Genomic DNA, 23,693 nt, shown 5'->3' with positions numbered 1-23,693 from the left:
TTTGAGGACAGCCTGGAGCACACCTAGACACCGAGCTCCTCGGGTTCACCATTGCAGCCCAAGTCCCCACTTGGGTCTACGCTCCTCAGAGCTGAGCCATGGACTGGGGGTGCTGTGCATGTGCCGGGGGAACCCCAAAACTGAGGCACGGGGCAGCAGCTGCCTTTGCTCCCCATGGCCTTGTGCCCAAGTGTCAGATGTGCAATACCTCCCTTGCTGGGAGGAAAGGGAAACGCAACGGCCTTTCCGACCGAGGGGAGGACCGCCGTTGTCTAGACGATGTGACTGAGGGAAAGGGCTGACTGTTTGTACAGCTTTGGGGAGTGTAAACAGTGACGACTGTCCCAAGCCCTTCAAAGCAGAGGAATTCAGAGATCGGATGAAAGCGCAGGGAAATTCTGGCTGGGTGTCCGAACAGAGCAGCTAAGGAGAAGGGGACCTCTTCGAGACAAAATCCCCAGCGCTGGAGTCATTTCAAACCAGCCCGAGCGCTGGGCGACAGGTGGGAAGGAGCGCAGCACCACTGGCCGTGGGCAGGGCTGTGCGTGGGCTCCCAGGACTTTCCCAGCTTTGGTTGCTTCTCTCTGCAGTCTCAGAATAAGTGTCCTGAAAATGAAACTGGAGGCCCTGGGAATCCCGCTCTGCCCCATGGTGAGCTGGTTTGGCCTCTGCATTTCATTCAGCTCGTAAAAGAAAGATAAAATGTTGTTTGAGAGGTTTGGTTTCCTTTTTTTTCTTTTTTTTTTTTACAACTTTAAATACAGTACTGAGTATAAATTAATCTTACATTTTTTAAAAAAACAAAAACAAAAAATTAAAATAAAATAAAACCTCACCATCTTTACAAACCAAAGGAAACAGATTTTGGAACAGGAAAACAAAAAGCCTTAAGACTTGAGGGCTTGGGGATGGAGGGAGGGAGCAACATGCCACCTTGGCAGTGGTACGAGAAGTGCTCTGGGCTTGCAGGCGGCAAGGGCTGCGTCCCTCCACAACTTGTAACAGCTCCCAGGTTGCAGCTTCGCCTCCTTCCCCCAGCTCCCTCTGGGGCTTTGCCCCACAATAGAGGTGCGTGTGTGTGCGAGGGGAGAAGTGGCTGGAGGCAGGAGGGGACTACCGCGCTAGCTCTGGGCAGGCATTTTCTTCATGCGTAACTCTGCAGCGCCCAGCACGTCACAATCCAAGGCCAGGACTCTGAGGTGACAATGGAAATCCCCATGATATGTAACATTTCTGCTAATGGTGACAGTATTGGGTGTGCAGAAGTAGCCCTTGCCCACAGAGGAGTCCTCCCTCCTCCAGAGCAGGCAGTGGCCCAGGAGGGCTCTACAACTGACCCTCCAGTTGTTCTCCGAGTCCTCCTCAATTAGAAGAGCTCATTTCTGTCTCAGACGGCTGCTGCCAACTGCAAAGACCATCCTCTTTTCTTTCTCTATACCCGCACAGAGCTGCCCACATCTTGGACCAACTTCCAAGCTAGGTGGGCTGGGAACATCTAACGGGCAAAAATCCAGAAGGAATTTGAGAGGGAAAATGTGAGGAAAATGATGGGAGATGTGGAGACATTCGCACGGAGAGAGCAGTGGAGGCATGGTGTGCAGGACACCTGTGAAGGGGTTAAAAACCTTGGGGGAATGACATGATTCTGCTTTCAGGACCACAGAGCAGGCAAGGACAGCTCACTGAGATTAAGTCATGCTTCTAAGTTTGGCTGTTGTTGGTCTTGTTGTGGTGCCACTTCGCCTCCTGCAAGGAAGTTGTGCTGGGGGGGTTGGTGGACGGTGAGAGAAAAGGGCAACAAGACAGAGAGAGATCAGATGATGTCTCTGCCTGTTCCGTCTCAGACCTCGCAGGCACGTTGCAGTAACAGCGTGCTTTTCTGCCAGCCCAACGAAGCCGATGCATGCACGTGCCTCTGAGCTTCCTGCCACCGGGGAATGAAATCCATTTAAGAACATATATATATATATTTATATATGTATGTATAAATACACATACACACACACACGCACGCACACGTATATATATATATATACACACATATACACGCGCACACATACAGAGTGAATTTAAAAAATAATCTGAGTCTGAGCCTAGAAAGTTGAATTCTCCACCAGCATGTGCAAAGATGGCTCCTCTTGGCAGGGGCCAGGGGCGTGGAGACGGTTCTGCCGCTGTCTGCTCCTTCCCCACGATCAAAACACCTTCCAGTCAGCACCAGGAGCAGGAGGGGAAAGGGTGGGGGGGAATGCATTTGGCTTCTTTGTTTTGGTTGGTTTTTTTTTTTTGTTCTGTTCCCCGAGATGTTGTATATCTTAGTGGTTTTGGTTTTTCTTTTTTAAAATAAAATATACACACGCACATTAAAAATATCTATCTGTCCAGGTAGGGCGATAAAAGTCCTTAGTGCATTCTCCATCATAGGTTGCCGCTTGCAATCTGAGATATGCCGTTTTCAAAATGTAGGTCCAGTGCAAGTGTTGATCTCAGCCAGACCCCCAGCCTTACGTGAGGGGAAGGGAGAATATTCCCATTCTGCCCTCTGTCCATTTGTTTTTCTCCTCCTCTGGGAAGAAATTGGACCCACTTTTCTTTTCACATTTTCCACTCTGTCCTCTGAAGCAGGGAAGGCATCGTCCTGTCCTCATCGCATGTTGTGGCTGTTGGGGTTCCTGGTTTTATTTGCACTTTGTTCTTTTCTCATATATATATACATATAGGCCATGTTTGTCCTTTTTTTTGTGTGTAAAACTTTAAAATTATGCTAATAAATGAAAGAAGGGAGAGGCTTTGGTGGGAGGAGGTCCACTGATGGAAAGGGAAGCACCAATTGCCGTCTGAATCAAGACGTCGAGGCAGATGGAGAAAGAGGAAAAGATATCACTCCAAGGACCCCATGGGGGCAATACAGCAAATATATTAAATAAACCTGGAAGTGAAACAAAAACAGACACAGCATTAGAATATGTAACCCTCTGCCCCTGCAACTCCCCTCCTCTCCCGTTTTCTCCTCTGGAAATGTTTGTGTCAAAGTGCCAGATTAGAAGTCCAGGAGGGCTTTTGACCTCCTCTATTTTTTCCCCTGGACAGCCTGAGCCAGAGCTGAGATTTGCATGGGTTTGCATCATTTCTACCCTGGGAACCTTGGGCTGGCCAGGAGGATCTTGGGATAATCAGAGCCCTTGTAGTGCTAAGCGTGGGAATACCAATCCCAAGACACCGCCTGGCGCCCCTCGTCCCCATCTCCTGAAATGCCACGCAATGGAAGCCCGTTGTCCCCGTCTCCCACGGCAAGGGGAAGTGAATGTGAAGTGAGCGGCCCAGGCTTGTTCAAGGGGCTGCGGCAGAGCTGGAACTGCTGAGTCACGGGCCAGGGCTTTCCCTGTTAGGCTGTGCTGCCTCTCTCTAAATTCAGCCCCCCCCCGGGTCTGTGCCCTGGCTACTCTTTCTTTTCTGCACCTTTCCCTCTCTCACAGGGAACAAGCGCTTATCTCCTTTCCCCTGTAACAGTGAAATTCTTCTGATGATGAGGGAATTACTCCTGTTTACACAAGCCAGGGAGAGAAGAATCAGACCCTGGGCTGACAAAGTCCAGATCTCTTGCCAGAGATTCCAGTTGTCCTTTCCCCTGGTATGACCTTTCTTATGCACACAGGCTTCCAGCTAGGAGAGAAATGAACCAAAAGTGTTGCTGCTTTTCAGTCTTTCTGCCAACTCAACTAATGAAATAAAAGGAAAAGGGATCCCCAGAGCAACATCAATTATCTGCTTTCAACGGAGAATCAATAAAGAAAGGAGAACAGGAGTTGCTCCACAGAAGAGATGAATTACATGGACCCTGAGGGGATTTAGGTGTAGAGAGAAGTCAGGCTCACTCTCTGTAAGGGAGGCAGAGAAAAGGGAGGGCAGGGCCTGAGAGCAAGTATGGTTGCAGCATGATCTTTCCACCTCTGCGAAGAGCCATAAAGCCATAAATAGGATGCACGCATTGGGTCCCAGCTTAGTCCTTCCCCGTCCTTCAACCCTGGTTTTATCACACCCAGGCCCTGCAGTAGCCCCACACTGAATGAGCAGCTGGTGCTGTGGGAAGCGTCCGAGGTGCTGGGGCAGAACCGTGTCCTGGGAGAGCATTTCTCCCGACTGGAAAAGCAGCTTGCTGTTACCTGCCTTGTGCTCTCTCTCCCCTGCCAGCACTTCTATGCTATGAGGATTTCTTTCAGCACTTTCTTATCGTTGACGTGCTTGTACTTCTTATGTTTCCTCTTCTGCACTGGTGGCCGGCGTACTCGCTGCCTCTGTGAGACAGCGGCTGTGGTGAACGACGGTGACGAGCCTGCCAAAACAGAGGGGAGAGTGTCTGTACAATGAGGGGCAGCTGGGTCATGTTGAAATATCTTTCCCCACACACTGTCAACAAAGAGCTCTGCAACAGGAGGGCCACAAGGCCCCCTTCTGCTGTTATTCTGTCCCTCATCATCTGTTCTCCACAGTCTCTGCTCTCTCCCTTTTCCCACGATGCCCTTCCCCTCACCTCTCACCTTCCCCTCCTTCATTTCCCTGGGTTCCAGCCCCTTGCCGGCAGGCAGACATCCTGGGAAAGGTCCCTCGGCTGGTATAAACCAGCAAAGGCCCATGGGATTCACTGGAGCTAAGCAGCTTGAAACCAGCGGAGGGCTCTTTCCTCTCTTCCCAGTTTCTCTTCTCACGCCTCCCTCCACTCTACTAATGCCAAGATCCTTACGTCTCTGTTCACGTGACCCTGGCCGGCTGTTCCTGGGGGGCTGACGGGACACCGCTTCACACCGACACTGCACATGGTCCTCCAAAGGCACAATGACTTTTTTGAATTTTGGCTTCCTCTGGACAAATTCAATCTTGTTCACCTATTTGGAAGAGGGAGGCAAGCAAAAGATGAACACAGCTGTAGCTCCCACTCTGTAAAAATAATCAGTGTCAGTATGCTTCAGTACTGGCTTTCTTCCTAAAGGGTCAGGGAGGCAGTTTATAGAGCACGGTTCAAATTCAGGGGTGGTGCATATGGGAGCTAATTCTGCACACACCAGCAGAGCAGACCTAGACCAGGCAAGTTTGGATGTTACTGGTTGTTTCCCCCGTTCCTAGCTATTGCCGCTGCTTAAGCAGGATGACGGGTGATCACAGACAGAAACATGGGACGTGCAGAACACACTAGCCTGTTTCTGACAGCTGTGATGGTGGAGACCTGGGGGCAACCAGAACTAATTCCCACAGGATCCTACAGGAAGGGCAAAAGGAGAAAAACTCAGGCCCAATGCAAGCAAATGCAGCTTCACCAGCTCTGCTGAGGCCTGCCTGAATTTGTCTCAAGCTCTTTAATAACTCGCAGGGCTGAAGCCCTCAGCTCTGTGTTTCACGGGAAAGGCGGTACTCTGGAAATTCCCTCGGACTCTCCACCAGTGCTGACTCAGAGGGAAGACTCACTGTTCCACATCCTACCACAGGGCACGAGCTTTCTAGGGTGTCCTCCCACTCCAGGAGCAGCCGGGCCTGACCCCACTCAGCTTATCTAACACGACCGCGGTCCCTGAAGTGCTCCACAAGCTATAAATACTTGCTCTGCCGCACGTCTGGGATTGAATTCCTCTAAACCCACTGCCCCCAGCAGCATCCCTCAGCCAGTGCTGAAGCAGCCAGGCTGTTTATCTTTCCTTGAAAGCCCACTCCACACGCTTCAGACCACACGCTGCTCGCTAGACAAACACTTCCAGCCAAACAATAGAGAGACCTCTGTCCTCAAAGAAACCATTTCCAGGTCACTTTTTCAGGCTGGCTTTTGACCTCTCACTTGTTTTTTCCACAAAAACAACTCCTGCTCCCCCCCATTTTTCCCTCATTCAGCCTGGCTTTTCTGAGAAAGGAATTTCCTGATGAAAAGGGCTGCGTGAATACAACCTCTCCCAGCCAACCTCTGCCGCCTGCCTGGGGGAGTCTCTTACAGCTCAGGCAGAGGATTAGTACGGGATGAGTATTATTTTTAAACAAGCTGTCTGGGAGGAAGCTGTGAGGAGATTGCTGGTAGCTGTGAGGAGGGCAGGATCAGAGCAAGAGGTTAGCTATCAGGTGTCTGCTTGCTGCTGGGGCGGGTCAGGAGGTAACCGTGGGGCTAAGAGGAGAAGCTGCTCCAGTGCGTGTCTTGGGAAGAAGCTGCAGCAGCAGCAGGGGGATGGAGACTGACACTGCAAGCCCTCCTCTTTTTGCATCAAAACCAGTTCCCATGATGAAAGCGTCCTGTTTCTTCTCTAACACAGCAGACAAGGCCGCCTCGAGCCACAGAAATAGCCATGGCATGGAGCTGCAGCTGGGGATGGTGCCCTGTAGGTCTGCTACGGTGACAGTCCCCAGCTGCTGGACAGCACCAGCCCTCTCAGCAGCTGGCATGGACTTCACCCCGTGCCAGAGGCTGCAGTACTGTGTGGCTAATGCAGAAGACATGACTGCAGAGGGGGTGCGAGGGAACAGACAGCTGTGTGAGCCTTGCACCTGAGACCCACTGTGGTTTTGGTTTTGGGGGGCAGGGATGGAGGTAGGCTGTGGGAGGAGGGAGCAGCAGGAGGCGTCTCCCTTACCTGGACGTGCCGGACGCGAATCTGCATGGGGCGACACTGCACATTGCGGTTGTTGCAACACCCGGAGCAGCGCTGCACCTCCACGCAGGGTGGCCACACCACAAAGTTGGCATTGGTGCTGTCCACCATGTTGCGGGCGATTTCAAAGACCACTGCCCGCGTCTTGCACTCCGCAAGGACAGCTGGCTCTGCTGCTGCCAGAGCATCTACAGAGGGCCAAGAGAAGAAGGGGAGAATGAAACGGGCTTTGCAGCTGTTACCAACCCGCTGCAACCACCTCTACTGGAAGAGGAAGACCCCACGCGGCTCTCACACACACACATACATGTTCTTTCTCCTTCTCCCACCCCTCCAGCTCCCTCCCTGGACAGAGCCGCGCCCTGTGGAGGAGGCCCCACTCAAATGATGCTTCTCAGTGTAGCGGCAGTCCTAGGCAGGACATGACACTTCTTTAGAGCAAATCAGCACCAGTGGGATTTAAAGCAGAGCAGCTTGCAGAGCTCCAGACTCCCTCTCCTGCCTTCCTGGGGTGTAATACCCAGCTCCTACATGAGGCCCAGACCCTCCTTCTCATCTGTCTACACATCCATACGCACTATAACCTCTACCCCCACGCATGTATCTCAGACATGCATCTGCACCCAGCCAGAGCTGCTCAGGTGAGTGCTCCAACAATCACAAGGTGCAACACCCCCGACTCACCTAGGCTTCGTCGGTCTCGAGACAGGGCCACGGGGTTTTGACCAGTCTGAGTTGCATTCAGGTCCAGGCTCGAGCTATCCTCCTCTGCAAAGGGAAAGACATGACCTAATAGTACCAGGCAGAGGCAGGAGAAGATGGCAGGCACTTGTGCTCTGCTCACCCGGCAAAGTGCAGAGACGTGGGATAAGCCACGGCCCTAGTACATCACGCTAGGTGTAAATCCACCAGCAAGGTCACAGCTGTGCTGGGGCATGGAGACTCTAGGTTTGCTCTTTGCTCAGGCTAAGCAGTTCAAAGCAAGAAGCCTATCGTGAAAGAGAGGTCCCAGCCAGGTCTAGGAAAGGAAGACTCCAGCTCAAGAATGACAAGGCCTACGGCAGGGCTTTCTGGTGTCAGAGAGGAGTAGGAGAGGGATCCAGATCAGCTGGCTGAGACCAGGATAAAGCAAGGAGGATCAAAGACGAGATAGGACCAGCAGAAACTTTGGTATATAACACTGAGGTGCCTTGCTGGGATGGCTTGGGACTGGGAGAGATGGGGTGTGAGGGGGCAGGTGAAGGGAATGATGGGTGGGAGGTGGTGTGCTTGCTTTCTCTTTCCCAACCCACCACAGCCGCTCCAGGTTAGAGTCAGTTTTATGACAGAAGAACAGAAAAATAAAGTTAAAATTACTTTTCCCCTATACTGCTCTAACGTAAGCTGCAGGATCTGGAGGTAGTTCAGTCAGCGATGGGAGAGGAAGGCAGATAGCATTCAGGCCAGCCCTGAGCAGTTCCCTCCCACCCCACTGCTTTTTCCCATAGGAAGCGCTGAATAGAGAAATGCCCATAATCCCCATGGAGCACTCCAACACGCAGCCCCTCCTGAGCTCTGGACAATGGCCGTGCTCGGAGACAGCTCCCACCCAGCCACAGCTCTTTCCTTCTCTGACCTGCTTTAGCAGCTGAAGGAAGCTGAATGGACGTCAGCATCAAGGGAGCAATTTTCTTAAAGGGAATTTGGGGCCAGTGGAAGATCTCTGTTTATCAGATGTGCGGTGGAGCAGACTTCCCACACCTATCATGTCCCATCCTTCTTCCTCAGTCCTGCTCTAGTGCAGCCCTCTTATAAGGGGGAGCGGGGACTTTGCTCTGTGCTTAGCTCTGAAGCCATTGCTGAAGGATTTGGGATGGGTGCACAGAGGCTGTATTCACAAGGCAGGAATCATGTGCCTAAGCAGTCAACATCTACGCGTGAGGTGGACAGACAGACACTCTTTAAAGCTGCTGGAGAGGCATGATCAATTCTAGGACACCATTCATCTCTCCCTGAGGCAGACATGCAAAATGAGAACTGGTGGGTCACGCTCTGGAAGGGCATGTAGCTCTCCAGGGGGCTACAGAGGGTGTCTAGATGACTGGCTTAGAGATGGTCATGCCAGTGTTGCAGGCAGCCACAGTTAAGGTCTACAGTAGTGTCTAAGGTCAGAAGAGCAGTATCTCAGCTCATCTGCCTCCTGGAGCTGCCTAATCCTGGCTCCCTGTGCAGTCAGTGAAGGGCAGCAGCTGTGACATATACCTGGGGCATGGACAGCACAGGGAACACCCCCAGCCGCTTTTGGATTATTTTGCTAATACACTTATTTGCTAGTACACTAATTCCACACAGGGCAAGCAAATGGTGATGCCCCTCAGTCACTACCTGGGAACAGATGAGAGCCACAGGGTGCAACAAGTAGACAGCTTCACAGCACCATTTTCTGCTTCCCTGACCAGCCTTTCCCACCTGGGACCTGAAGTGAAACCAGTGACTCAAAGCTCTACAGCCTTCTCCCATACCCCTGGTCTTTTCAAGCCAACAAGAGAAGCTCATTTTATTTCTTAATCGTGAGGGCGGTTAGTAACTGCGATAGAGATGTATCTGTTCCTTAGACACCAGGACATGACAGACTGCACGCATCTTCTCAGCTGCTCCTTCCCCACCCCTCCATCCTGCGCCGCCTGGCATTTTATCAAATGAGGGTGGGGGCTGCCTTTTGCGCAGAGGTTGAGTTTATGAGAGGAGAGAGAGGGGGAAAAAAATAGCAACAACTGTTGACTCGAAACAAATCTCCTATTGAAAACTGTGTCCCTCCCTCCCCCAGGTTGTCCTTCTACACCCTGGGTCAGCGCTGAAGACGGTTGGGGCGGGGGGACCAGCCTGGGACAATCCAGCACAGCTAATTTTGGAAGTTGCCCCATTGTGTGGCTCGTGGACAAGGAGGAGGGAACTGGTGAGGGCAGGGAGCGGCTGTGGCGGTGGTGGGGAGCCTCGTCGCCTCTTTCTAAGGCAAACAATAGCTGAACGCAGCTGGTGCCCTCCCCCTCGCTTTCCTCCCCCTGCCCCTCCAGGGCCGTTTTGAAAGGCAGCGGGAATGCTTTTGAGACTGCGCCAGTGGTTGGACTGGCATAGGAAACAAAAGCAGGAAATTCTGTTCCCCCGTAGATAGTGTCTCGGCAAGGATTACAAAGCTCCAAACAGACAAAACACGAGAGAGAAGGCGAGCTGGGGGGGCCGGGGGACGACGGGCGGGAGCAGGGTTAGAATAGAAAGGAATTTGCTCTGAAGAGACCGTTTATAAATAAATTCCTGGGCCAGCCCAGCCGCCGTGGCGCGTGCTCCAATTCCCACACGTGCCGACCCCTCCACGCTTCGCCACTCCTGCCGCTCCCTGCGCTCAGCCCTGGCCAAGTGACCCCGAGGCACCGCAGCCCCCGGAGCTCTTATCTACGGGCAGGAGGTGAAGCCATGCTACCCTGAGTTAGCCCCTGTCCCATATCTCACCCACGGACACATGCTCTGCTGCTCCTGTCTTAAGAGCCTCTGAGAGCCCGTGGCCTTTTGTGGTTGCTAAACCTGAGAACCTACTCAGTCCTTTCCTCCTCTGTCACCCTATTTCCACCTTCCATTTGTCCACCTCCTAAACTGATCCTTGGCCAATTCAAGCCTTGCTGCCTCTGCATCTCCCTGGGTGAAAAGCGCTGACCTCAGTTCCTTGCACTCATCTTGCCCATCTCCTATCATTTTTGGAAGCCAGTGTCCCTTGATAGACCAGGCAGTTAGGAGGAGATCTAAAAGGCATCTAGTTGCCTAACTCCCACAGGTTTCAGGGGGGCTAGGTGTGTAAATAGCCAGGCCTTGGCTCCTGAATGGTTCCTATATTTATAGGGAGGTCTGTTGATAGTGTGCCTGCTGGAAAACAGAATATCCCCTCCCTCCACCACAAAGAGTTAAGAAAAAATAGAGGAGTGTTTGGTGAAGAGGAGATTTACCTACGGAGTCTATCCGCAGCGCACGCTGGAGGTCGCTGATGGAGCGCACTGAGCTGCCACCCAAAATCTCATAAATGTCTTCGGGTATGGGGTCCCCCTGCCAGATGACAAAAAGAAAAGGGGAGAAACAAGTATTAGAGACGTGATCTGCAAATACTGACTGCGTCACAGAGCAGGAGTGGGGGGAATCGAAGGAGCATGGAGGAGGCACGACAGAACCAGCGAAACACAAAGACATGCCCTCATGAAGGCACGAGCCTGAAACCTGAGCAAAAGCGAGAGAGCCCCTCTCGCTGCCTCTCACAAAGCAGTTGGGAGACTGAAAAAGCCAAAAAATCCCCAGGCTGCGCAGCAGAGCCCCGACAACGATGCAAGCAACCAGCAAGGCTTCCTTCTCCGGTGCTGTATGACTTCTCCAGGTGGCCTCTGATTCCTGCTGCCTGCAGTAAAGGCGTTTTAACAGACTTCCCTTACGCTATCAGATAAAGCCTTCCCAATATTTCCCTCTGTTATGAAACTCCCTCACGGGCTTTGTCAGATATTGTGTGTATGTGCGTGTGCGTGCGCGTGTGTTTTCAAACCACAGAGGCCCAATAATATACATCATTTGCATACTCTTTAAAAAAAAAAAAAGGTGGGGGTTGGAGAGGAAGATTAACCTTCGCAGCTGAGGCTGCTCCAGCATGAGCCCGCGGTGAAACCACAAATGCTGCAGGGAGGACATGAAAGGCTGTTCGAGGCGGTGGGCTGAGGAGCTGATTTGGATGAAGAAACACATGGGAGTTTGGATGTCATTGCATGCCAGTGCCAAAAAACCTTAAGTAAGCAGGTTTATAGACATCAGACGATGGGCCAAATTCAGGGTTTGTGCAGGCAGGTGCAACGCCATCAATCTCTTGGGAATTTTACTCTGGCAGCAGGCTTGAATGGGCCCCAGTGACAGCACTTAACAAGACTACAAAGGAGCGGTGTGGGAAAGCAAGCACTGATTAAAACATACTTCCGAAAGACTAGAAAAAGAGACGAAGGAAAGTACTGGCCAAAGTGTTTGCTTAGCTCCTAGCTCTCTTCATTCAGGGCTACTCATGCAGAAAAGCTGCTCTTTCAGCCGGGTGCTGGATGCCATCTGAGCCGCAGCCCTACACATGCCCCTGTAACTGAGAGGAGAACTTGGCTCATGTGCTTGCGAAACGCAGGGATTTTCGTGTGGGTTTTTATGGGCAGTTGGTGGCATGTGTGTGGTCCTTCTAGTGTACAGCTATTCCCTCCCTGCCTGCATTCAGCGCAGAACATTTTCCTTCCACTTGGAGTTGAGGAAAACCACCAGGCAGGTGGTTAAACGTTGGCTTTTAAACCCTGAGGGCTTTAGCCCAAACCTGCAGCCACTTTTGCATGGCTGCTTGAGCCTGGCACCCTCCCACACGTGCCTGTCCCTTGGCCACCAGCCCTTTGCCTCTACTAACAGGGCAATAGGAGTGCTCCCTCCTCAGCCCTGCTAGCCCACCCTCTAATACTATAACTTAAACTAGGACGTGGTGGTTTGAAGGCTGCTGCAGCCCAAGTCACAGGGCAGAAACCTCCTGGGATAGCTGCAGAGCAGACAACACTAGCGTCTTAAACCTCTGCAGCCAGATCCACCAGAGAGCTTGAGTCAGATCGAGCCTCTCTGCCCCGCTCCGTCCCTGTCACTGTCACATCTCACCACAGATCTGGCTGTCTGCCTGCAGCGAAAAGCAGATTTTACATCCCCAGGCATTACTTCCTCAGTCTCCAAGGGAGAGGGAAGCAGCATCAGTGATGAATGCACAGCGAGAGAGAGACTTGTATAATTCAGGGATCACTGAATAGCTGCGAAATGAAGATGCCTTCTGACAACTCCTGCTGCGTGAGGAAGAGTGGGACCAACAGTCCAGTGCCAGAGAGGCTCTGCAGTGCTTCCCTGCCTTGCGCCACACACGTTTACTGGAAAAGGGATCATTTGCAATTCCCAGTACTTGCAGCCAGAGCTCAGCTCTGGGCGGTGAAATTACAGGCTTTTTAATGTTTGCACCTGTCAGCCAAATGCATTTGTGTACGAATGCTGCTGTGCACGGATACCCCTGGTCCTTCCTGACACTTAATACATGTAGGAAATGGAACTTTATTTTAAACTCCGGCACTCGCTGGGGAAGAGTGTGGGCAGGTGTTACGAGACTTGGTGACTTTGGAAGAGAGCTGGGAGGTGTCACCTTGCTAACTGAGCAGGGGGAACAGATATGAATCAGGGATTGCAAATGCAGGCCCTCAGGAGCCGGATTGCTGGGGACTGCCTGTAGAAATAAGCTCCACTCCCTCCTCACAGCAGCAGTTTGAGGTGCCAATTTTTTCTTCTTGCAGATACTATCAGCATGGCTACGGCGTATCACCAGCCCACATGTCTCATAATCCTGTCCTCCTCCCCGGGGTTTGTGAGGCAGCTCTGCCAGTGACAACCGCAAGCCCGTGAAGCTCCTTGCATTCCTCTAGTGCTGCAGAACCGTGCCCAAGAGCAGCTACGCAGACCTGAGCTGTATGGCTTGTCCTTGCTCCCTTTGGGGTCTGTGATTGGGAACAGCCATGCCTCTGGCCCCCCATCCCAGCCCTATGCCTGGGAGGCTCTGAGACTGGGGCACTGCACACACCCCGGCTTGGGGCACTTGGTGGGGATGGGACACAGGGAAGCAGGGGTCCATCAGCCACCTCCACCTGATCCCATGGGGTCAGAAGGTGGAGGAGCATTGCAGGTGGGATACCCAACAGACCAGCCCAAGCAGCTAGTGCTTTTCCTGCATAGCAGCTCCTCTGGGGCTATTTGTCTAACACAGGTTAACAATCTCCTTTTTTAACTGTGCGGCAGATCAAAGAAGACTTTTGTCTCAATGGACTCCTGGCTGGCTGTCAAGCGCCCCAAGGCCTGGCCTTGTATTCCTGCGAGGCCCTGAATTCCTAGAAGAAAGTAAGTTTGTTCTGCCCTCCCTCCCTCTGCCCCCAGTGCCTGGCTCTCCCCTGAACCGCAGGGGCACCCCCCACTCTGCCAGTCCCCTGGCAGGGACGTCCCCTCCCCTTCTCCCGGATGCTGGCGCTTGTGCAAGAGCCACGGCATACCCGACACAAGGCAGCAGAGCACCTGGGCAGGGTCCCTGCCTGCCCGGCAGCCACTCTGCGCCGCAGCTGTGACGCCGGGGCCTCTCGGTGCATCAGCTTTGTCTCCCTCCTCCCCGATGTCAGCAGCGCAGTTTGGCTGCTGCAAACCGATGCACGTGCAGCAATGCCCTGCAAACAGGACATTCCCCCATCCCTGCTTCCCACACACACGCTCTCCCAAAATCAGCCTCCTCCCTAACCTCACCACCCCCTGCCTCTGGAGCTTTCTCCCACCATATGCTTTTGAGCACCAGGGATGCTGAAAGGTCCCCTCGCGATCAGCCGCTGCCGAGGTGGCGAAGGGGATATGCAGGGCTGTGCTCCCGTCCTCCCTCCAGCTATTCACAGGCAAGGGTTGCAGAGTCTTGCCCAAAGGTGTGTCTCTCTTGGTAGCACAGCAGATACAGAGGAGGAGGGAGCAAGGATTGTGCAACTGGCAGGGAAAGCAGACCCTCAGGGCTCAAAGAAACCAGCCAAGGATACTCCCAAGCTGAGGACTCCTCCAGTCCTCTTTTTTGAGGTGGTGTGTCTACACACCCACGTGTGACTGCACATGGAAGGAGAGAAGGGTAGCAGCAGCACCAGTCCAGGGCAGGGAAGTACCCAGTTATCTACTCCTCTGCCCAGGAAAGGACTTTCCCAAGCACCTCCACACTGACTGCGGCAGGGGATCTTGGCAGCAGGGTCTCGAGTGATTAGCCAGGCAAAAAACCCCAAACAAACAGCATTTTTTGCTTCCCTCTGAAGCTGACGTGAGGACCCCGAGGGGAGACTCCACCACATTCTCTGGCAGAGAGCAAGACCGGCAGCACCTGCCACCCTCTTGCTCCCCTGGCACAGGGCTTCCACCCTTCCAGCACCACTCCTGGCTACAGGCAGACCCCAACATCTGCCTGCTGGAGGACCACGCATGCCTCTCCCCACAGCAGGCACAACCCTCCTCACACGAGCCCCTTCCACGTGGGACAGCAGCTTACATTTTCCTCCCTTAAAAGAATCAAACTTAACGTTTGATCTAGCCCACGTTCCTAAAATACAGCCAGACCTACCCACCCTTTTCCCATTTCAAAGGGGACTCCACTGCTCCACCCTGCTCCTCTACGCTCCCCCCACACCTCTCCTGTGAGGGCTGGAGGCATTTCCACCCCCGGGGCTGGTTGCATACCGGCAGCACTGGAAACAGGGCAGGAACCACTGACATTCTCTCCTGCTGCTGTGCATCAGCTGACGGTGAGAGGGAGGCAGAGACCACTAGCCCAGCTCCTTCCATGAGCTCACCCCAGACATGTCATCCATCCCGGCTTCCACTGCTTTGTCCTTGTCACAGCCTCATGCTAGGAAGACTCAGGAAGAGCCCCGGAGCCTTGCACCAGGAAGATGCGATGGGGAGCTGGGCCGAGGCTATAAGCAAGCGCCCGGCTGCACCCCATTCCTTGGGAATTCCAGAAAGCCCTGCCAGTGGGGCTTCACCCCAGCACAACCATGCCGGGCTCAGCCCATCTCTGTAAATGTTGCAAGGCAACTATTACAGCCCGCAGGGCAAATGCAAATCAGTTTAGCATCCTCACTTCCCAACTGGCAAATACCTTTCCGCTGAGGCTCGTACTCCCTCCCACTGGAAGAGCTCCAGGGCCCTCCAGCTCCAGATGGGTGTGATCGAAGAGGGAGAGGGACTCAGGAGGCTCCATCTCCTGGCTCAGGCCTCTGCTGATCAGGGGGAGCTACTGTTCCTTGTGCACTTTCTCCAGCAGGGCTGGGGAGGAGGTGCAAGCCCCATTCAGAGGATGACTATGGTTCAGCAGCCTGGTAGGAGTCATGTTGTATGTGCCTGGTGCAGAGGTGCAACACGCTGCCCTCATAGTAGATGTGGGGACTGGCTGTAGGCAGAAGCATCTACCCAAGCAGAAACCTTCTAGGTTCTCTGGTCATAAAATTATGAATATCATGATTCCTCCTAAGAAACCTAGAGCTGGAATTCCCAAACTCTAACCCTGCTAGGCTGTCATGTGCAGTCTTTTAACATGATTACAGTGCAGAGTAACAGCCCCCTGGGATCAGACACTTCCATTTTCACCCTTTCCCAGCGCCAACCATACTGATGTTTCATGTTGCATGGGAGAAAGAGATCTGAGCCACCCACAGAGGAAATACCATCCTCTGCCCAAAACAAACATAACCACTGGGCAGCCCACAGCTCTAACTGCTTCCCTTTGCGGCTTGGGCAAGGGCAAAATGGGCCCATAAGGAGGTGATGCGATGCTTCACACCCAACCCCTTCCCTGCCGCCCACAAGAGGGGCTGCCTGAAAATGAGGAAGGAAAAGAAATAAATTATGCAAAGGGAGGAAAGTTTTTGTGGAAGGATATTTCCTGCCCTTGACAACCCTGAAGCTGCAGATCCAACCCATGGATTTGCCACCTCGGGTAGAGCTGAAGTGGGAACTGAGCGCTGTGCGTAAATGTTAGGGGCTTTCTGGTCCCCTCAATCTGCATGCGATCGGACGATGAAACGCGGCAGCAGAGGTCAAAGGATTTGGGGTCCTGGGGCTCCTCTTTCTCGACCACGGCTCGGGGTGAGGCTTTGATTTCCACGTAGGGAAACCGAAGAGGGTTGGGGTGTACGTTCATCAGCCAAAGCCACCACCTGGCCCCCACCCTGTGCCTGGCTTCCTCCTGAGCAGAGCATGCAGGAGGGCTGCAGGACAAGATGCTTGTGTGACCATGCCAGCGCAGCAGAGACACTCATCTCCTGCCTCTTCCCATGGCCCCAGCTAGACACACACCTTACTGAATTACCGTGCCGCCCCGGTGTCAGTGTCTCTAGCCACGCTGTCCCCTTCCTCGCCCCTTTCAAAGCCCCCCCGCCCTTTCTCAATCGGCCCTTGGCGATGCCAGGTTGGGTTCATGCTGTGCGTTATTCTGGAGGTGGCAACCAGGCCTCGGTCGCTGCCTCCTGCACGCCGCCGCGATGCCAGAATAACCGGAGGGGGCGAGAGGCTCGGCGGAGCTGCCGGCTGGCACCGCGCCCCGGGGTGACAGCCGCAGGGCGAAGCTGCCGCGGGGCAGGAGCCTGCGGGCTCCCCGGGGCTCCCCAGCAGCACCCCGGCTCCCGCATTAACCAGGGACCGCTTCAGCCCGGTCCCCCCTTCCCCAGCAGCCTGGCGCTGACTCCAGCCTGGGACATACACGGGGGTGGGTTTCTTTGCAGGCGAAGCGTCCCTGGCGGGGCCCGTCCTGAGGGGAGGCGCCCCCTCCTGAGGGGGGACAGCCCCCGCCGGAGGCGGGAAACCGGTCCCCGCGGTCGCTCCCCCTCAGGGCCGGGGGCGGCCGGCTCTGCCCGCCATTAGCGCGCCCGCGCCCCTGCGGAGCCGTTCCCTCAGACAGGGGCAGGAAAGCCGCCGCCCGCCCCGGGCTCCTCGCCCCCGCCGCGCAGCTCCGCTTCCCCCCCGGCCACCCCCGGGCTTCAGCCCGCCGCACCTGCGGGGCGAGAGGCGCCGCCGCCGGTCTCCCCCCTCCGGGGCTCCCAGCTCGGTAGCACCGCCCGCTGCCGGCGACGGAAACTCACCTCCAGGCGGGCCAGGGGCAGGGAGAGGATGAACGCGAAGACCACGCCGAAATTCATCCCGACTTCAGGCCCCGCCGGCTGCGGGCACATGGACGGCGAGCCCCGGGAGGGAAGCGCTTCCCGCAGACAGCCCCGCGGCCGCCCGGCCTCAGGCATGGAGGGCGCCGCGCGTTCCCATTTCCCCTCCGAGCCGGGCTGCTGGTGGGAGAGTTGCAGGAGCCCGTGGAAGAGAGAGGAGGTGGTGGTGGTGGTGGAGAGGGGAGACAGCAGTAATTCTCGGTGACTCGCCTGCCTCTGTGCTATCTCATAAGCCCAGTGGAAAAAAAATGCAGTCCCTCGAAATTATACGCATCCAGAGTCTGCGTCCCCCTCGCCGCAAGGGATGCTTCAGTATCGCCTTTTGCTAGGTGGTCCACATGCTATTTTTCCTCTTGATTTTCTTCCTTTTTAAAATACATATGTAAAAGAGGTTACATACAGGTAGCAACGACTTAATGTTCTTAGAAAAAGATGCACAAAATAATAGTAATAGAAAAAAACTTTTCCGAAGTTTGGTATGAAATCCAAAAATAAAATCTTCCTTAAGGTGTCATTTTCTTAAAATGCTCCTTTTCTTCCTTACGCCCTCTTGCTTTTTAGCAAAAAGTTGCTACTGCACATTGAATTTCTTCCCCTTACATTAGATTCTGGCTTGGGTGCCTTCTCGTTCGAAGTGTTGGCGGTTTGCTTGGACGTGAGGTTTGCTTTGGGTTTGGAGACAGGTGAGAGCAAATGTTTTCGCTCTGGGTTGCGTGTGTGTGCGTGCGTGCGTGCGCTGAGCCTCGACAAGCCTCAGAGCGGAGCCGCTACTGCCTCCCGCGCTCTGTTGCAACAAGAAACAACAACAACCAAAAAAAAAGCAGAAAAGGTAAAATTGAAGGGGAGGCGAGCGAGCCGATGGGTCTTTATTTTAGTCTGCGAGCTGCCTGAGAGACTAAACTGGCACTCGGGGCTGCTCCTTTTATAAAGGAGAGGAGATGGGTGGAGCATAACTTGCCATCCTCCTCTTGGCTGGGTATCAAGGTGAAAAATAGTGAGGGAGTAGCAGTCCATTGCTGACAAAATAAAAAGTGTGCTAATTTAAATGATAAATTAATTAAAAATGACTAATTCTGTAATAACCCGAATAATGTGGCTTTAATATCGCATGAGGGAATGGGGACAGAAATTCCTTCCTCCTCGGCAAGAGATAAGAGAGGAGTTCCCGGCATGGTAGTTTGTTATTTTTTTGGCCCCGGGTTCTCGCTGTTGCAGTGTGGAGCCCATTTCTCTAAGCTCCACTCGCCTTCTTCCCTGCCCTGCTACACCACTAGCTCCGGGGAGAGAGACGGCTTTAATATCTTACATCTCTTTGTGCACAGGAAAAAAAAAGCCAGAGAAATTTAAACGTTGCTACAAGACAATCTGGTGTTGCTCGTGGCACTGGGAGGTATTTTACTGCATGATTATCTCCACGATGTAATAAACATCTGAAGGGAAATTAAGCAAGCAGATATTTGCTGGGGGGGGAGAGGGATGGGGAGGGGAAGGCTGCTAACAGGTGAGTTCAAGAAAGAGTCATATCCTATTGAAAAAACACCCATACGCACGCCCTCTCATGTATGTACGAGCGATCTCCCGGTGCGGAGTTGCACACTCGCAAAGCACACTCCAGGCACGACCAGGAGGGGTTTCTGCACCATCTTTGTGCAGGCTCGTATCCATCGACACATTCCTGCACCGTCATGCACCGCAGGCACTCAGCAGGCGTTCGCTCTGAATCCCAAGCATCTTCCCTGCTTTTCCTATGCTACGCACACACTTCTATTCGAGCTGCTCGCATGCAGAGCTACGTGCAATTTTTGTCTCATTCACACATCCCTGGGCATCCATGTGTTCTCCTTCACTCTCCCCCTCTCTCTTCCTTTCTCACATACATACACCCACCAGCATACCAGTGGCCTCATCTCACAGCATCACACATGCTCCCTTAGACTGTCTAGGTGCCTGCAAGTCTCATGCAGCCAACCCTCTCTAAAACACACGGTCTCGCACCAGCACTCACGTATGCACCATCCAAAGTGTCCGGGTACGAGGACCAGCTACCAGAACTGAGCAGCAGGCAGCCCACCAAATGCTCTTCTGTTGTAGGCATCTGACAACACCTCCCAGCTTGGCTAGCTACACCCCTGAACCTGACTTTGATCTCACGGATGTGCATGTTGGTCAGGAAGCACAGGGACACAAGGAGGACTGGGGGTCCTCCATAGCTTTCTTAAAATAACATAGCTTCTCTGCTTCTCCCATTGCAGAGACAGGTAACTCAAACACAAAATGAAAGGTCCTGTGGTAGGGCAGCATGTCAAGATGCTCTTGGGTCGCAAGGGATCACCGCACTTCACCCTGACCCAGAAGAAGAGGGGACAGATTTCCCCACAGGCGGGGAGTTTGTCAGAGCCATGCCAGCTCCAAAGCCTGGGCCATCTGAGGTGCATGAGTGCAGAGATAAAGAGTGTCCTGGGAGTCCCTCAAACCGAGTCTGAAGTGGCTCAGTCCCAATTTTGGAGCTCAAGTGGGAGGAAGTGGAAATGCAATGCATACCTTTGCTCGTTTCCACCACCAGAGACCTTAACAGGACTTTACCTTAGATGCTCCAGCCATGCTAGCCCCGTCCCACCCCAAATTCCTCAGGACGCTCTTAGAATTCTCCTCATTCTCCATCCTGGCCTGCCAGCAGCATACCAGCCATTTCACGTGATGACAATTTGTCTCCGACCCCCCGGCAGGGTGGAGCTACTCCCCTAACGTCTACCTGGGCACTGAAACGCCTTCTGAAATCTGTAGGAGGCTCCAAAAAAAGGTATTAAAAGGGCCTGGGTCCATCTCACCTTGCTCCAGATGGCACTGGCCAAAGGAACGCCATAGCCCTGGGCTCCTTGGCAGTCAGCGGGGGGAAAGCTGAGGATTTGGGATGGCCAAACCAGCTTCTGGACATCCTTCTATGTGTGTAGAGGGAGCTGAGGGCAGCTAGGTCCCAAATGTCTGTGACCCCATTATGTGTTTTAAGTTCATAAGGGGTAAATGGAGGCTCAGGTGCCCTTTGAGGATCTCTGCCCTCGAATAACCTGGCGTGGCTCCACCACCTTCACGCCACCTTGTTGAAGCTGTGTAGGGGGTCCCCTGCACCGCAGCGGCTGCCTGGCCAGGACAGAACAGCCTGCGTGTGGGAGGGTTGATTAAACTCCTCAGCAGGGAGAGATATCGCCGCCAGAGAGGAGAAGGACTCAGCAGTAAGCTAGCAGGGACTGCTGCAAATTTCTTGCTTGGTAGCCACAAGAGCTGCTGCAGGGCCTGGTTTTGGGGGGCTATGTGTGGTGCGTTGTTTTTTTTTTTTAAATATCCGGCTACATTACATGTGAGCGGGGATAGAAGTAGAGTTATTTATTTTCATGTGGATGATGCCGGGCAGTTTTTAGAAGCTCGAGATCAGAAACAAAAAGCTAATCCCTGTTGAACCTCCAGACGGCAAGGAAGAGGATGTTTGGAATTTGACTAATCACCTACCTATGACCCTGCCTGGGACTAGAGCAAAATGATATTCAAGCCGCTCAGGCTTCAGTCGCTTTTCCTTACCCTTTCTGCTTTTAAGACAGGGACAGATTTTTCTCTAGTGAGGTCTTTAGACTCACTAAAGGCTGGGCCAGTCTCATTGGCATTGAGTTCAACAGGGGCGCGTGCACTTAAAACTGCTGTGCCATGAGCCGGGCGGGTGCTCCTTTGATTGTCTTGCTTTTGTGAAATTAGCTTGTCATTTATCCCACGAACCCCTAAACCTAATGCGGATGACTCTGTCTTCCCCCCACCTGGCCCGTGGGGTGGGCATGGAGGCCTGCAGGGCTGTTGGTGTCCCAGATGTCACAGGACAAGAGTTTGGAACCACCATTGCATATCGGTGTCTCAGAATTCACAGGACAAGAGTTTGAAACCACCATTGCATACGGTGGGAAGATATTTCGAGGCTACATGAAGCGGCTGGACCATAAAAATATCCCATTAGAGCATCACGACTTGACACGGTCCGGTCGCAACTGTGCTAGCTGGCAATGGCCCTGCAGACAAACCGCAACAAAAACAGAGATTTCATAAGAGCCTGTAGCAGGGTTTCTTATTAAAACACTTTCACCACCACTACAGCTTTCTAACCTGCGAACAGCTGAACTCATCTCCTCGGTTATTTTCTTATCACTAGGGAGGAGGGCAACACGTGTCCGAGGACCACAGGCAGTTCCTTGCTGCAAGGCTGCTCTCCCCTCATCTCATGTCATTGGAAAAAATGATCTACTAGCCCCCATCCACAGAGGCACGATGTGAGGGGTGATACCTTCTTTTTTTTTTTTTTTTTAATTTTTTAAAGGGGGGAGAGAATTGTGAAAGAGCAGGAAGAAAAACAGGGCTTACAATGGAAAGCAAGACACAGTCTGAACAGCTGAGATGTCTCAGCCTCTCCATGATGAGTCCTATTTTGAAAAACAATCAATGGAAAGAAATTAGGAGGTGTTGACAGCCAACGTGTAGTCAGCCCGCCCACTCAAGGTATCTAACTTAGGTGTTGCTCCTGCTCCGGTCTCTAAGTTCAGGAGAACGATGAGCAATCCCTACGCCTACTCCGCGGGGCTGCTGCAGCCGTCAATGGAGGGGAGCAGCCGTGACACTGAAATGAAGCACCTAGAGTAAATTTTATGCCTAGTTTACACCAGGAGGCCTGTTCTGTGGGCACATTGGTTTTACGGCACATCGTTTTTACACCACATCGCCCGGTTGCATGAGGTTTATCCCAATCCAAGCAATCAGAACAGAGTCATCGTACGTAGCTTACGCCACTGTTTACACCATTTGCCCCAGAGGCTGCGGCCACGGGAGCTGCCCCAACTTCCTAATGACTGAGTTAGGTCTAACGGAGGAAGAAAGGAGGAAAGGAGAAGCGAGACCAAAGGAAGGAGACAAAGACAGGCAGGGAGCCTGGTGTTTATATTTGGTGCTGGAGAAAGGCAGAGCCTCGGGGTGCCCAGGGCTTGCATAATTCTCCTTCTTGCCCCTGGCGCTGGCAGGAAAAATGCTTTCCAAGGATGAGTAAAGCCCTCACAGAGCAACTGGCTCCAGGAGAAAGGGAAAGTGTCACCTGGCGAGCAGGCATTTGATGGGACCTGCCAGGCTTCCTCCGGGAACCCCCTTTCTGCCTGTCTCTCCCCTGCAGAGGGATTCCCCCTGCCCCTCACCACCTCCTTCATCTCACCCATTCCTGGCAGAAACCTGGCAGAGAGGAGAGGATGGGGAAGGGGGACAAGCGCACAGACGCATGCAGAGGGCAGAGCACGGCCCCTGACAACGGCAGAGAGCGAGAGGGCTCGGGCCGGCCGCAGCTTGCTGCCCCGCGCTTTGGGGTAAAGGAGAAGGCAAAGGCATTTCACATCTCTGCAGATGTGCAGCTCAAGCAGGATTCAAAGAGAGAAGACAAAGCTTGGGGGACTGATTTCCCAGCGCTTTCCCGTGTGCATACACGTTCCTATGCCAGGTGGGGAGGAGGGGATGCAGCCTTCCCTGCTCACGCTACTGTGTATTTCTTCCCCCCCCAACCCCCAAGTTTAGGGTAGAAGGGAACAATTTCCTTACTCTGGCAACCATCCATTATGTCTATGGATCTGCTCCCCACCCCATTCCCCCTCTCTTTCCTGTTTTGATGAAAGGAAAAAATGTTCTGCTTTCCTTCTTTATTTTTCCAGACTGGTGAATAGCACTCGAAAGGAATTTCTCTCCCTCCCCCCTTCCCCTCTCCCAGTATAATAAATATATACCTATGTGTGTGTGCGAATACACCACACATCGCAGGTCATCTGTTGTTTTTCAAGAGGCATATACTATTTTTGTTTCCAAATTGATTAGGTGGGCAGCAGTCCCCCTTTCCACTGACACCACCCCAAACACCGCTTCCCCTGCCCTTGGCCTCTGCCACTCACCGTCTCCTCATCCTTTGCCCCTGGGTCCGCAGCGAGCGGCAGTGGCGGTGGCAGCAGTGAGAAGGAAGCTTGCTGAGCTGGAGTAAAAATAGCCCCAGCAGTTACTCAGCTCAGAACGTAACATGACTCATGATCTGAAATGAAGACGAGGGTCGAAAACCAAAAGCAAGCAGCTCTCCCTCCCCCCCACACCTGCTATTGCTGCTCACATCACAGAGCAAAACCCACTCTAAATGCTGCTTGCCGGGGGTCAGGGCATTGGCCGAGGCAGAAAGCCCCGTGTGTGCTACCCATGAGAGCTGGTCCTCCCGCCCGCGCCAATTCGGTTGCGCCGACGC

General features: G+C 53.3%; 1 protein-coding gene across 3 annotated transcripts; it reads right to left on the bottom strand.

The window, feature by feature from the left end:
• Nucleotides 1-848: 848 nt before the first annotated feature.
• Nucleotides 849-23,403, bottom strand: PDGFB (platelet derived growth factor subunit B). 3 transcript variants are annotated; one of them, XM_072846280.1, is made up of 8 exons: nt 23,356-23,403; nt 17,324-17,766; nt 10,598-10,694; nt 7,308-7,391; nt 6,606-6,811; nt 4,742-4,883; nt 4,164-4,333; nt 849-2,929 (listed from the first exon to the last, which is right to left on the bottom strand). In XM_072846280.1, the coding sequence occupies exons 2-7, from the start codon at nt 17,477-17,479 to the stop codon at nt 4,197-4,199; spliced, it is 822 nt and encodes a 273-aa protein (XP_072702381.1). In that variant the 5' UTR covers nt 17,480-17,766; nt 23,356-23,403; the 3' UTR covers nt 849-2,929; nt 4,164-4,196. The 3 variants fall into 3 exon arrangements, with proteins under 3 accessions (XP_072702381.1, XP_072702549.1, XP_072702465.1); XM_072846448.1 differs by having other exon boundaries at nt 4,168-4,333; XM_072846364.1 differs by lacking the exon at nt 23,356-23,403 and having other exon boundaries at nt 17,324-18,175.
• Between the last annotated feature and the right edge of the window lie 290 nt (nt 23,404-23,693).

The sequence above is a fragment of the Ciconia boyciana genome, chromosome 1, assembly GCF_034638445.1.
Source record: "Ciconia boyciana chromosome 1, ASM3463844v1, whole genome shotgun sequence".
Taxonomy (NCBI): Eukaryota; Metazoa; Chordata; class Aves; order Ciconiiformes; family Ciconiidae; genus Ciconia; species Ciconia boyciana.
The sequence above is the reverse complement of the archived record's forward strand: the minus strand, read 5'-3'. Positions and strand labels throughout refer to the sequence as shown.